At 37.0% G+C, this 13,326-nt stretch overlaps 1 protein-coding gene across 4 annotated transcripts in view; it reads left to right on the forward strand.

Moving 5' to 3' along the window:
• Positions 1-13,326, forward strand: part of CASK (calcium/calmodulin dependent serine protein kinase) — a 189,382-nt gene that overhangs the window by 156,385 nt on the left and 19,671 nt on the right. The window contains exons 14-19 of one of the 4 annotated variants that reach the window (XM_083883313.1): positions 1,232-1,420; positions 2,622-2,700; positions 5,031-5,116; positions 6,134-6,202; positions 11,655-11,723; positions 13,107-13,142. In XM_083883313.1, the coding sequence (XP_083739439.1) occupies positions 1,232-1,420; positions 2,622-2,700; positions 5,031-5,116; positions 6,134-6,202; positions 11,655-11,723; positions 13,107-13,142 (528 nt within the window). The remainder of the gene's footprint in view (positions 1-1,231; positions 1,421-2,621; positions 2,701-5,030; positions 5,117-6,133; positions 6,203-11,654; positions 11,724-13,106; positions 13,143-13,326) is intronic. The other 3 variants (XM_083883315.1, XM_083883314.1, XM_083883316.1) reach the window with 3 other exon arrangements.

Here is a 13,326-nt window from a genome sequence, read left to right on the forward strand (position 1 = left end):
ATTTTAACCTCCTATGAGGTGAATATTAAAGCTAAAAATCATATAAAGCAGGGCAAATATCTGATGTGAAAAAAACATAAGGACCTGGATTACATAAGAAACATATTATTATAGTGTGGAGAGTGTAATAGATAGAGGCAAGGGAAGAGAATCACCTCCAAGGTCATTGTGTCCAGCCATTAACCTTCATTGGAGTAACCACACATAAATGGACACACAAATAAATCAAATTTTAATTAAATATTCTTAAAGCTATTTAACTTACTTATATGGTCTAGGTCTCTATTATGGAGTGTTGCTTCAATAGTGCAGACTAATGCAGAGGAGTTGTTGCAAGTTTGAGCTTAGTGATTGAAAAAATAAGATGAATAGGAAATGCAGATACAGCTTAGTATCTAACTAAAAAGAGTGTGTGTGAGATGGGCTTGAAACACTGCAGAATGGGAGGGAATGTGGACAAAGCATTATTAATGAAGGGAATTTTGTTCCATCATTGTAGTGCTGACTTCCCACTATAGTTTCAAATCGATCTGAAATGCGAACATAAAGTGTTTAAGAAATTACCTCTTGTAACATGGTATGCTTTAGAAGTGCTGCTGAAGTAGCCAATGAAAGCTAATGAAGCAGTATTTTAGCAGTTTGTTGGTTTGCACTGTAGTGTTTGTCAAGCATTGTGAACTCAGGGTGGTGGTGGTTGGTCCAAGTTCTAGGGGAAGGGGAGAGTATGGAAGCAATTACGATAGTAAACAACAAAAAAGCCAGGATTTTCTTCTTTCGGTTGGTATTGATCCACAGTCTGCCTTTATTACAGTGAAATACCATGGGATCTGAGTAGCTTTCCATTTTACTAGAGTAATTATTATCAAATGGTTTGCACAGAAGGGTAGATTCCTGATTCACTGTCTATGCACATGGAGATGGATTCACTCTGACACCCTGCAGGCTTCGAGAGGATGAGGGGAAGGGAGGCAGCATCATTCTCATTGAAGTACCTGCAGTAAAAACCACATTAACTCATGCAGGTTTTAGAGTCTCAGTGTGTGTGTAGGCGTTGGCAGTCTGAAAGTTTATCTTAAGGGAAGACTTGAAGGGAAAAGCTCTTGAGTAGGAAACATGGCACAAATATCTCAGATTTCCTTGACTTTTTGAGAAGCTTTAAAAACACAAGGAGCGAGCGAGGGACGTGAGAGATGACAGACACCTGACATTTTGTGGCTGTGCTCTCCTCCAGGCCTTACTTCAAACTCATGATGTAGTGGCACATGAAGTTTACAGTGACGAGGCACTGAGAGTCACCCCTCCTCCCACCTCTCCGTACCTGAACGGGGACTCCCCGGAGAGCGCCAACGGCGACATGGACATGGAGAACGTGACGCGGGTCCGCCTGGTGCAGTTCCAGAAGAACACGGATGAGCCCATGGTATGGAGGGAAGCTGTCTTGGTTTGGAAAGACAGGTGTCTACCAGGGAAAGCTGGAGCTTCCCTTGGAATGGGGGGTGTAACCCCCCCCCTCCTTCCGAATTATTATAATTTTGCAATTAAAGGGCTTTCGGGCAAAGATGTGGGAATAGGAGTAACAGTTCTTTACTAGGAATATTAAAAATAAAAATGTAGTAGTACAATAAAAAAAAAAATTTAAAAAAAAAAAAAAAAAAAAAAAAAAAAAAAAAAAAAAAAAAAAAAAAAAAAGGAAACACTGACAGTCAAAATACAACCTAACACCCTGTTGGTCAGGGTGTTGGGAGCAGTCCAAGTCCTCCTGGAGTGACAGATGTGGTTCTGTTGGAGCAGAGATGATCCTGTAGAAGGGTGTAGTTTTCCTCTGAAGGTCCAGTGCTGGTGAGATGGGTCCAGTCTTCCTCTGGGAATCCAGTGCAAACAGGCTGTCCTGCTGTTCTGAATCTCAGGTTTTATCCAGGTCGGAATCCTGGGCTCCTCCCCCTGGGTAGAGCATCTCCCAGTGGGATGATGGAATTGTATCAGCCCTGCAGTGAGCCTCGATGGCCCATGAACAGCAGATATCCCCTGGAGGGAGGATGGGTCATGGAGGAGATAAGGAACACTACCCCACCTGGTTTTAACAGCTGGCAATAGACTGCATACTTCTGGTTACATTGCAACCCAAGACCGAAGTTCACTATTTCCCTTGACTCTGTGCTGGTAAAGACCAGTGTTGTAATGATTTTAGTGTCAGTTTCCTCACTTTGAGGTGGGATTGTCAATTAACTGGAATAGTTCAGCAGCCACTGCAGATATTTATCCTCCTTGAAATGCTTTGTGTGCACTCACACTGCTTCTTTAGGGCTGGGTTTGTGTATAAGCAGCCTTGTAGTATTAATAGCAAATTAGTCCTTAAACCTAACTGGAGCCTTTGCACTTAAGTATAAAATCACATTTTAAACAAACCAGATCCTTATATGCTCATATGTTGAAGTATTGCATCCTCACTTATAAATAGTATCTAGTTTTATTGTTCATCTTGAGTGACAGAGATTTTATTTTAACTTTAAAATTTATACCTTGCCTACAAGGTTTCAGGAAAAGTGACTGTTCTTAACCACTCAAGAATCACAGTGCTTAATGTATTATTTTAAAAGTATAAACATTATTTTTTTTTCTAGGGAATCACTTTAAAAATGAATGAGCTGAACCACTGCATTGTGGCAAGAATTATGCACGGAGGAATGATTCACCGGCAAGGTAATCACATCTCATGAAGGGTTTTGTCTTCAAACACAGTTATTTTAGATCCTTTTGTACAAACTGTGTACATTCTCCTGATTTTGATTGCTGCTATTCCATAGCAGTGTCTCTCTGTGCCTGCATGGATTCCTGCTAACTGCTTTAGTTACCTTCCAGTTGCAGATGTCTGCCAGGGTTTTGAGGTGAGGGCCCACTGTGTTTCATTTAGGTCTTAATTAGGATAATTACTGTCTTATTACTGAGTATAGCTCAGCAAGAGATAGAAACGCCAATACTTTCTGGAGCTGTACTTATTTAATCCTCTGTTTTTAAAAAAGAAATCCTTACACAAGTAGCGGTACTTTCCCTTGCAAAAATGAAGGAGCTTTATCCACACAGTTCTTGAGGATCTTTATGGTTTTGGTGTTGAGAATCACAAAAATGGGGTTTGAAATAAAAATAATACTTATGCCTAGATTCTAAATCTTTATTTTCCGTTTTCACTGCCATAACCAACCTTGCAAACATGGTTTTTATTCTCATCCCCAGTCTTCTCCTTTTCGACATTTTGTGTGTTCAGATCAGATGTCCAACAGTAATTTGGCTTTGTCCTGCTTTTAACAGATGAACTTCCCTACTGCAAGTTTGCATTGCAGCCATGAATGGGTTACTTCAGTTCTTTGAGGCTGCTATCCTTTTCTTTTGATGAGGACAAAAGTTTTCTTAATTGTTCAGACCAAAGTTCCCTCTAACCTACTGTTCTATTTCAAAGGAAGCCAGGAGCAGGTAATTGGGAAGACAAAACATATATTCACTTTGTCTCACTGATATGGTTAAATCTGTCAGGAAGCAAGAAAGACAAAAGTTTTCATGCAAGCAAAAATGCAATTCAGAGAGAATTCTATATGCCTTTGGAAGACCTCCTGAATTGAAATTGATTTGGCTTTAAAAAGTGAGTTTTAAAAGGAGATTGCTCTAAGATTCACAGGAAAAAGATTTTCTTCCAACTGTGCTTAGGTAGTGGTGATGTTCTGCACAATATTGCTTCACATGACTGTGTTCCAAAATGGAGCTAATAAAACTTTTAAAACCTGCTAAAACTGGGTGAAATATCCAACTGTGCCCATTAAAACTCTTCTTTTTAATTATACAGTGCCTTTTATTTCTAGAGATTTGGGGAATTTAACCTATTCTCTATATGCTTCATCTAGCTAAGGCAGTACTTCTGCACTAGGTATAGTTTGAAAATGAGCTGTACTTCAGTGTTTCTGTAGTATGGTCATTTTTTTTTTTTAATGCTTCTAATTCTGTTAATGTTCTAGATGCCTCTTAGCTTCACTGCTTCATTCAGCTTACCTGTATTTAGAATATCTTTACTGAATAGAACAACACAAGTGTCATTTTACAGTGATCTCAAGCACCATCTTTGAATCCTTTTGGTGCAGCCTGTGTTTTGTACTGGTTTTGAGGAGTGTTAGGTCATTTTTCTCTGCTGTCTCTTTTTGCTGTATGGAGAACTGCCAGGCAGTATAAGCAATGTCTGGATAATAAATTTACTCTGATTACAGGAACTGTGTAATTTCAGGTCCAGCAATATTAAACACAAACTGCACAATTCCCAGTCACAAATTCGTAGCTGCTGTGAAGTTGTCTCCTGTCTCTAGGCTGTCTAGTCTTGGTGATTGAAATTGTTCTTATTCCAAAGGTGACAGAGTTGAAATGGGAAGAAAGGCTTTTAAAGATTCCATCTACTCACACCTTCCAGAGCATTCAGTAAAAATGAAACACCAGTGTCAGTCATTAAAAATTGTCTGTTTGTTGTTGACATGTCTGCCAAATGTCCATTCTTTATTCCCAGTTTTTATGTATACTTCTCCTTACAGTCACGAACACAACAACATTCACTTCTGTTAGAGAGACAGAAATGGGAAATGCTGCAGAGAAGGGGATTTTATTTGATACAGGGATTTTATTTGATACAGGGATGTTACTGAATCTGATTCTCAGCCTAATACGTTATTCCATCAGTTTTATGTTTTGAATAATATCAAAGAATCTTTATACTATTCCAGGCCATATGGTGCTTTTGGTTCAATATTATTGTTTAATAACAAAAACATGTTTTTCCCATTTACTTAGGGAATGCCTGGGCATCTCTTGCTGTGTATTCACTGCACTCTGAAAGACAGATTTGGAGCTAATACAAAGTCTTTTTCTGAATCTTGCACAAAAATTATTTTAATATTATTTTCTGTTTATGCCTCTGTATGAACATTAGTGCTGTGTTATAATTATTTCAGTTTGTAGAAACATGTCCTGAGGTGGTTGTGTGTTTGTTAACTCTGCAGGTACGCTACATGTAGGGGACGAAATCAGAGAAATAAATGGAATCAGTGTGGCAAATCAAACTGTAGAACAACTACAAAAAATGCTTGTAAGTGCCTGAAGGCTTCCTCATGTCCTCTATAAAAGTGCCTGTCTTACTTAGTCAAAATTATTGCATAATTGTGTTCTAACTTCCTCCTTTTTCTTATGTTCTTGGTAGACTACATGTCCATGCACCAAAAAGTTCTTTCAATTTATAACCATTGGGCTCACAGTTACTAATGTTAGAAATTGAAAAAAACATTACTTTGAGCTCAGACAGGCTGTCTTTTTCCAGGAAAACTCCACCTTTGGTCTTGCTAGTAGAGTCTGTTTGATATTTCCATTACACTTTTTAATTTTTCTGCATACAACCCTAACCTTGAGATCTTGGATGGTATCACTAATCCTAGACAAGCTTAAAGGGAAATGGCATATTTTGGGATCACAGTAAGCCAGCCAAAGAAAGAAAGGGGAGAAACTCTGAGATCTCTTGAAGTGATCTGCTCACATTTCTGCCCAGATCACATTTAGTATTCAGACTGCCATTTAAGAAAATATGTTGTCACAATCAGCTGCTGTTCTGGAGTTACTACTTGTTATAAATATTCTTACACAATAGTAAATGCAAAGTAGCAGACCCCATGTTCTGTTTTGATGAAAGACTATTTTTGACATTCCTGCCTTCAGTACAGTAAAATGCAGCTTTCCAGAAACTGAATACAGTTTTGCTATTTAACGTGTATGATGAAAGGGAAGAAAATGCCACTTTGGTAGAAAAGTCTGTAGATGACAGGAAGCTACAAATAAAAAGGCTGACATGGAAGAAACATACACATCTCTGAATCTCTCACATTAAAATGCAATTCTGGATTCTAGGCATTCAAAACCTGCTCAGGTGAACAAACTGGTAATGCATGTTCATCCTTGGGTTAATGAGGATAATTAAAGTGTTTGTTTATAGGTGATATGACGACTTATCCATCTTAACTTTTCATACTTGGACTGTGATGTTTTTCTTTCAAGCATTAACAATTTGGAGATTTTTCTCTTCAGTGTTAATGTCAAAGTGCTTCCTTTTTCACAGAGGGAAATGCGTGGAAGTATTACCTTCAAGATTGTGCCAAGTTACCGCATGCAATCTTCATCCTGTGAGGTAATGGATTTAATGAGCCATCCCCTTTCTTCCTCAGTCCTGTAACTAACTGCCTGCTGATGGCTGAATGTTACTGCTTTCTGGGAAATTGTTTCTGCCTGTCCTGTTAGATCACGCACACCAATTTTACAACAAAGATAACGGAACAGGAGTAGGTCCCACTTACCTACTCAGCCCTGCCTTCATATTCATCTCATCAGCACCTTAACTAACTCTTTACAGCCTGTTAAAGAAAAACAAAATAGGAAAGGGGGTTCTAAACTTACACAGTTAGGAAGCCCCTTTAAAATATGACCATTTAACTCATACTTCAGGAAGTCTATTAAAGTTCCTAAGCTGAGGAACAATCCTCCTCTTTTTTAGGCTTTAAACATTATATTACTGCTTTGGGCTGTTAAGGGTTAATTGAAAAAACCTGTTTCTGTATAACCCTGTTGAGGTAAATTTGTGATGGTCGTGTGTAACAGTTACATGTGGCTTAATATTATGTTTCCATGAAAAAGTGGTCTTTGTCACTACAGAAGAAAAACAGATTCCGAATTGTTGCTGAACTAGAAATGGTACTACAGCTTTTGCACAGCGACGTTTAATTCCCTTCTGCTCACAAAGATACATTCCAGATTGCAACTGAAGGGAATTAAATTGTAGAAAATGGCTACTTGAAAGCCACAGTTCCAGCCTGAGCACACAGATGGCATTTGCAGCGTGTAGATGATGCCAATCTCTCCGTGCCACATGCTTAACTGCGCAAACAGCTCCGGAATTAGAACTCCCCGAGTGAAATCACAACCCCTGCTGAAGTCAAGCACCTTATCTTAATTAGAGCTGTGATTTCACCCTAATTGTTCTTGTGTCTCAGCAGATGCTAGAATACACAGAAACTGCTATTGTGGTTGTCAGAACAATCTGTTTTGCAAGGAAAAAAAATTACTGCTTTTTGCTCGCCCTCGGCATTTCTAGTAGAGTTCAACAAAAACTAAAAGGTTTTAGAGGTACAAGGTTTGACAGGTTTTCATCTATGAGGCCAATTTTCTTAAAGTAAATATGAAACAAAAAGTTTTTCACAAAATGCAAAGGGTTTTTAAAAAGTTACAGTGTGCTGACAAATCCATGTATTGACCTCTGTGCTGCAAAGAGGAGCAGTAATAAAAGATACCTCACTTCCCAATATTGAAATACAGAAACTGGTGAAACTGCAGACTTGCTGGGAAGATGATTATTTGGAAAAACTCAGCTTACAGCTTTAAATAAATACTATTAGTTGCCATTTTAGTAGTAGATGATCATCTATTTTCTTTAGCTTTATGTCATTAGGTTTTTCATGACTATTTACTTCACATAAGAATGGAAAATAAACCCTTACCTTCCTTTGGAAAAAAAACGGCTAAACTAGAAATGTTTGATCAAATAGAAAAAGAAATCATGTCTAATTATCCTATTTTGTAGCATTTAGCATTCATTAAGTCAGAGATGTATGATCCCTTTCCAGGACAGCCACGTTAAGACTTTGGCTTGATTTTCATCAGTTACAGGTGTACACAGAAACCCCAGTTTTTAAATCATCTTGTTAAAGCATCACTAGTCCTTTGGTACACAGAGAATTTTTTTTTACATATTTTTTCAGGAAGGTGATTCAAATGATGGATCAAATTCTTAACCATTGATAAAGGCTAAAAATTAATATAGACTGACATTACTAACACAGAAATCTTGCTTCTCTTGCCCTCCAGCAGAATAATAGAGAGATGTTTGGTCTTCACTAGTATAGTCTTCCTAGTTAAGGTATTTTTGGCAACATTTCAGACTGTATTTATGTTTGATTTCCCCCCTCCTTCAGTCATGGAGTGATGCTCATGTAGTTTAGTTTTATGAGAAGAGGAATATAAAACAGAATTGAGGACTGGGGGCTTTGAGGGTTCTACCAAGATCACATCATTGGATTGCAAAACATCTTGTTAATCTTGAGTAAGGAAAAAACTACATATTAATAGGATCAGAAATTATGTGCCTTTTATTTACAATCTTAGGCCTTCCCAAGGGTGAAGGAGGCATGGGATTTCTTATTTTTTTTAATAACTGGGATTTGAATTTCACTTGCCATATTTGTCTTCTTTTATGGTCATTTAAAGTAAGTGTTATTTTCTAAATACTGAGCCATTTCTGCATATATAGGGAAGTCTTTTCCCTACACTATGTAATTCAGGGTCACTAGGCAGTTTTCAAAATCTCAGCTGAATAATTTCAGGTTTCTTTGGCATTTGTGGCTTTTCCTGCACCCATGCCTTCCATTCAGTTACCAGACCTTCTATTTCAAGGAGGAGACCTTGCTTGAAGACATAATACTTTGGAATTCCCTTGAATGAAAATTGGAGCAGCTGATCTGGTGTGAGGTGACCTGTTTAGTCACTGGCCTGACAAATGACCTGAGTTAACACAGATATTTAGATAACAAGGGGCCAGGGTGTTGTTTTCTTCATCAGGTACCAAGAAAATTGCAGAATTACATGAATATGAACTTAAGTAACTATTGCAACACATCCTTCTGTTGGCTGTTTATATGTTTCAGTTTTATCCCAATGAGTAAACATTTTGCTCTGGCTACATTTGGATTCTTACTTTGTACTGACATAACACCCCAAGTAACTTTATATAATGCCAGATATGTAAGTGTGATAAGAGAAGTACCTTTTTTTTTTTTAAACACAAAGTCCTTATAAGCATTCTTTATGTTTCAGATTACCTTTGTGAAACTCTTTAAGTTGTTTCATTAAGAAGAAAAGCCTTTATACATGAGATTTTAAAACCCTGGTAAACAACATGGATTTTTTGCTTTATCTTCCATGGTTTCCATCAGGAATTTTTATTGTCTTAAACCTTTTTCAAATTTTTAGTAAAAATACTGAGAGAAGTGCTCCTTAACCAAGACAGAAATGTAAAAATATTTTCAGAATTTTGGAGTCTGTCTGCTTTTCTTGGAGGTTTTGGTTTTGTTGGTTTTCTTGATTGGGTTTATTTATTTTTTTTAATATATCTGGCAACCGTGTTGTTGATCCAGCTGTTTTTTGATCTAATTTGATCAGGTCATATTTACTAGACATCATTGAGTTCTCTATAGGTTTGCATCTCAAATACATTGCTTATCATTCATAAACCACACTCAAAAAGAAGGAAACAGCAGAAAACTGGGTTTGCCATCATTTGGAAATAATTGTGGTTGTTTCCTCTCTGGTCTGTGGTTCTTCAGCTGAATAGGGATGACCCCAAAGATTTCTGTGTTGTTTTTTGTCTTGGGGCTGGAGAAGGCTGGGAAGTCCAGACAGTCAAGTTTACTAAAATAAAATGATAATAACCTTTCTACATGACTCAGAATCATTGGATCCTCCAAGTGTTTTTCTGCCCCTATTCCCAGGAAAAGTAGGGCTTTTACTGATTTATTGGAGAAACAAACTCACAACCCAAAGTGAAGTTTTCCATGCCAGTCCTAAGCAGTCCTATTATTCTACAAGGATCTCTGTGCTCATTGATTTGTCTCATTAGATTTTTAATAATACAGTTTTTCTCCTAACTTTTGAGTCTGGTGTTTTTTGAAAGAAAGGCCTGTCCCTAGAAAATTAAGAATCTAAATGCCTTTGAAAATGTGACAGAACAGAACAGCCTAATTATGTAAAAGTCATAGATAAAAATATGTCTCTTGACTGACTTGTTAGATTATTTCTGACAGAACTGAAATCACCAACAGCACTGAAAATGTATATTTTCCCCAGTATGTTATGATGAACATTTGCTTTGAATAATATGCTGTCTTCTGTTGAGAGTTGCTGGAGGAATACAAATCAAAACATTCTCAAACCAAGAAAATTTCCTTCAAAGGCAGAATCCTTCAAGACAGTCCAGAAATAGTGGCATTCTCTAAAGTTGTTTTTCTCCAAATGATTTGGGTACTTGCATCAATTTCCAAAGCTTTCCCTTGCTCCCTTGCTAAACCATCACTGACAACAGATCACAACAAAGCATATTTTAAAAAAGATACTTAAAATTGATTTTTCACCTCTTGAAAGTGAGAGAATACCAGGGATAGAATTGCAGAGCAAGCAGAAAATCTCTTTATAAAGCAAGGAGGCCTTTGTGAAAAACGTTCTCCTGGTTACAGTTTGATAAAGGTGATGCTGATAATCCATACACAAAAAAAAAAAAAAAAAGGGAATACTGATTCCTTTAGGCTTTTTTTTTTTTTAATATATATATTTTTCAGTAATGAATGGTTCATTTGCTCTCATTTGAATATTTTAAACTTGTTGTGCTGGAGTGATTTTGTAATTAGAATTAGAGCAGATTTCCCCCACTCCATTACACATTGCAAATACTTGTGGGAGGCAAGTTTTGTTCTTATTTTTGTGGCATTAATCCCTGATTAATGTTGCATGAACACTTTAGCTCCAGGTTTTCACTTGTTCACAAAAGGTACTTGTATTGATAAAATATGACAGGGTTAACTCTGTTTGCTTAGAAAATTGTTTTAGCCCTTTTTCTCTGTTGTCCTTGATGTTCCACAAAATGACCAGACATTCCTAAGCTGGCCTTTGACATGGAATATTATATTCCAGAATTCCTTTGAGGGTAAAAGGGATTTTTTTTTTTTTGTTACAACATATGAGTGGATTATTTTATTTTCAGAAGAGATAGCTCAGTTATCTGACCTCATGGAATTAAGCACTTTACAGTCAAAATGGCATGTGAAAAAGATTGCTCTGAAAATCCCGATCAGAAATTCCAGTTGTCCTTCCTGTAGAGTTTCCCAGTGTGCACCCTGTGTCTGCTGTCTCTGAAGTGTAGGGCCATGCTGGTAGTCTGGGGGGAATTGCCTTTTTTAAAGTGCTATATTTTGGCAAGGTTTGGTACTTTCAAGCCTATACAAATGTTGGAGGAAAACTCTCATTGTTCTGTAAAATTGATGAGAAGGGAGGAGAGAGAATCCAGCCTCAGTGTCTTTGAGGCATTGCAGGGAGGTGCATCTTGCTGAGTAGAGACTGATCAACACTGACAACCACCACATAGCTGAAAAAATATTCAGAAACATCTTTAAAATAGGATATGGACCTGATTCTATTCCAAGCACTGTTCAGAGAATAACTTTCAGATGCTTTAACCAAGACTGGTGTATGACTGAGGGCTGGTAGTGTTGTCAGCCACATGAGATCTCAGAAGTCCCAGTTATTAAAAAGCTGAAGGCAACATAAAAGTAGTTATTACCTCAGATAAATCAAGATGTCAAACCTGAATCTTTAGCTATGGAAAAGCTTTTCAGATTTACAAGAGTTTGTAGCATGGAAGCTTTCACAAATGAAGCAGCTAAGCAAATGGTTATAAGGCTGTGGATGTAACTGTTCTTTGAAATATATCTGTGTTCCTGTGATAGTGTTGTGTTGTTAATGAACCTTGTGTCTTATTTCAGAGAGATTCCCCCTCTACATCCAGACAGTCCCCCGCTAATGGTCATAGCAGCACTAACAATTCTGTTTCGGTAAGATTTCCAGTTCCACACAGAGAAAGTGTGAAAGTTTTGTTGGTGCTCATCTGCCATTACTGTTATACTTATCGTGTGGTCAGTGGAAAATTTTGTCCTGCTCAGGGAACCCAGGTTATTGCATATGCAACTCCCCGTTTTCTTTTTTTTTTTTTTTTTTCTTTAAGGGCTTTTTTCAACATATTCTTCTCATTAAAAGCCATGCAGTGAGTTAAATGTTAATAACTGTTACTGTGACACTTCAGTCATCTTGTCAGCACTTTCCTCAAAACTGAGCAGAGATTTAAAGTGGAAACTTTGATTTCCATCCTGAACTTTGGAAGCAGAGTTTGAAGGAAGAGTAACTGTGCAGTTTGGTATCCCAAGACATTTTAGATTCTTTTTGTTTTTTTAAGTTTTGTGTTTTTGAGAGCCCTCTGGAACGTGTACTGGTTTCCGCTATCTGAGTTAAGGAATTGGTGTGCTCTCTGCTGTCGTGGTACGTGCACATACTGTGTGAAACATGAGCCTTGCCTGGATATGGAAAGCAAAAGGAAGTGGCTTTAAACTGCACTACAAACCAAGCTATTACCATCACATCTTTAACACAAAGTACTTCTGTTTTGTATGTCTTCAGGTAGAAAGGTGCTGTCGATCTGTTCTTCCTAAAGTGCATTAATGTTAAAAATTCATGTTGTTGATCATTTGTTGTTGTTTGCACCAATGTAGTAACTACACACAAGTTTCTTCAGTGAGTGCTGTCAATATCATGAGTTCATGGGACTAGCTAAAAACAAACAAAAAAAACCCAACTCACCAAAACCAAGTAACTATTTCTTTAACTATTAATAAAAATCGCAACTTAGACATTATTTGCCACAAGGTAAAGTGCTTATTAATTAGTAGAATGAAAAATAATTGTGTGAATGAAAAATTTAAGACATTTTTTGTGGATTAAATTTATAACATGAAAGTAGTTGTAATCCTAATTCTCAGCACAATTGATCGCATTATACATTTTTAACCATAGGGGTTTTTTATATTTATAATAGCCTTTGTCTTTTAAAAGCAAAACTTGATACTTAAGTGGAAAAGGCATTCACATAAAGAGCCTCTTTCACTTGGTGGTGCTTTTGTGTTGAAGATGCTGAATTATTTATTAAAAAGCACATTCTCTATCTGCTTAAACTTTTTACCTGCTTTCTTCAGCTTGCTGCTAAACAGCCTGGGTTTGATTTTTCTTTAAGAAAAAAAGTTACTTCTAAACATGGGTCAATGCTTTATACTTTTGTCTAACTTACTATTTTACTGTAATGTAGTATGAATCACTAACAAACAGTGTTATGTACCCTTAAAAAGTAAAATGAAAATTTCTTCTCCTGGGTTGACTTTATTCTGCAGGACTTGCCATCGACAACACAACCAAAAGGACGACAGGTGAATAGATATCCTCCATGGGAATTTTTGTAAACTTAGCTGCTAGCAAACATCCCTGCTTACCTTTTCCCCCCTCATATTCTGTATGTGCTGGACTAAAACATTTAAGCTTGGAAAATTTGTTCCATTTTTTTTTTTTTTCATTTTTCTTTTTTAACTCATTCGTTTGTGGCTAATTCAAAAT

The sequence above is a fragment of the Zosterops lateralis genome (genome assembly GCF_965231275.1).
Source record: "Zosterops lateralis genome assembly, chromosome: 2".
Taxonomy (NCBI): Eukaryota; Metazoa; Chordata; class Aves; order Passeriformes; family Zosteropidae; genus Zosterops; species Zosterops lateralis.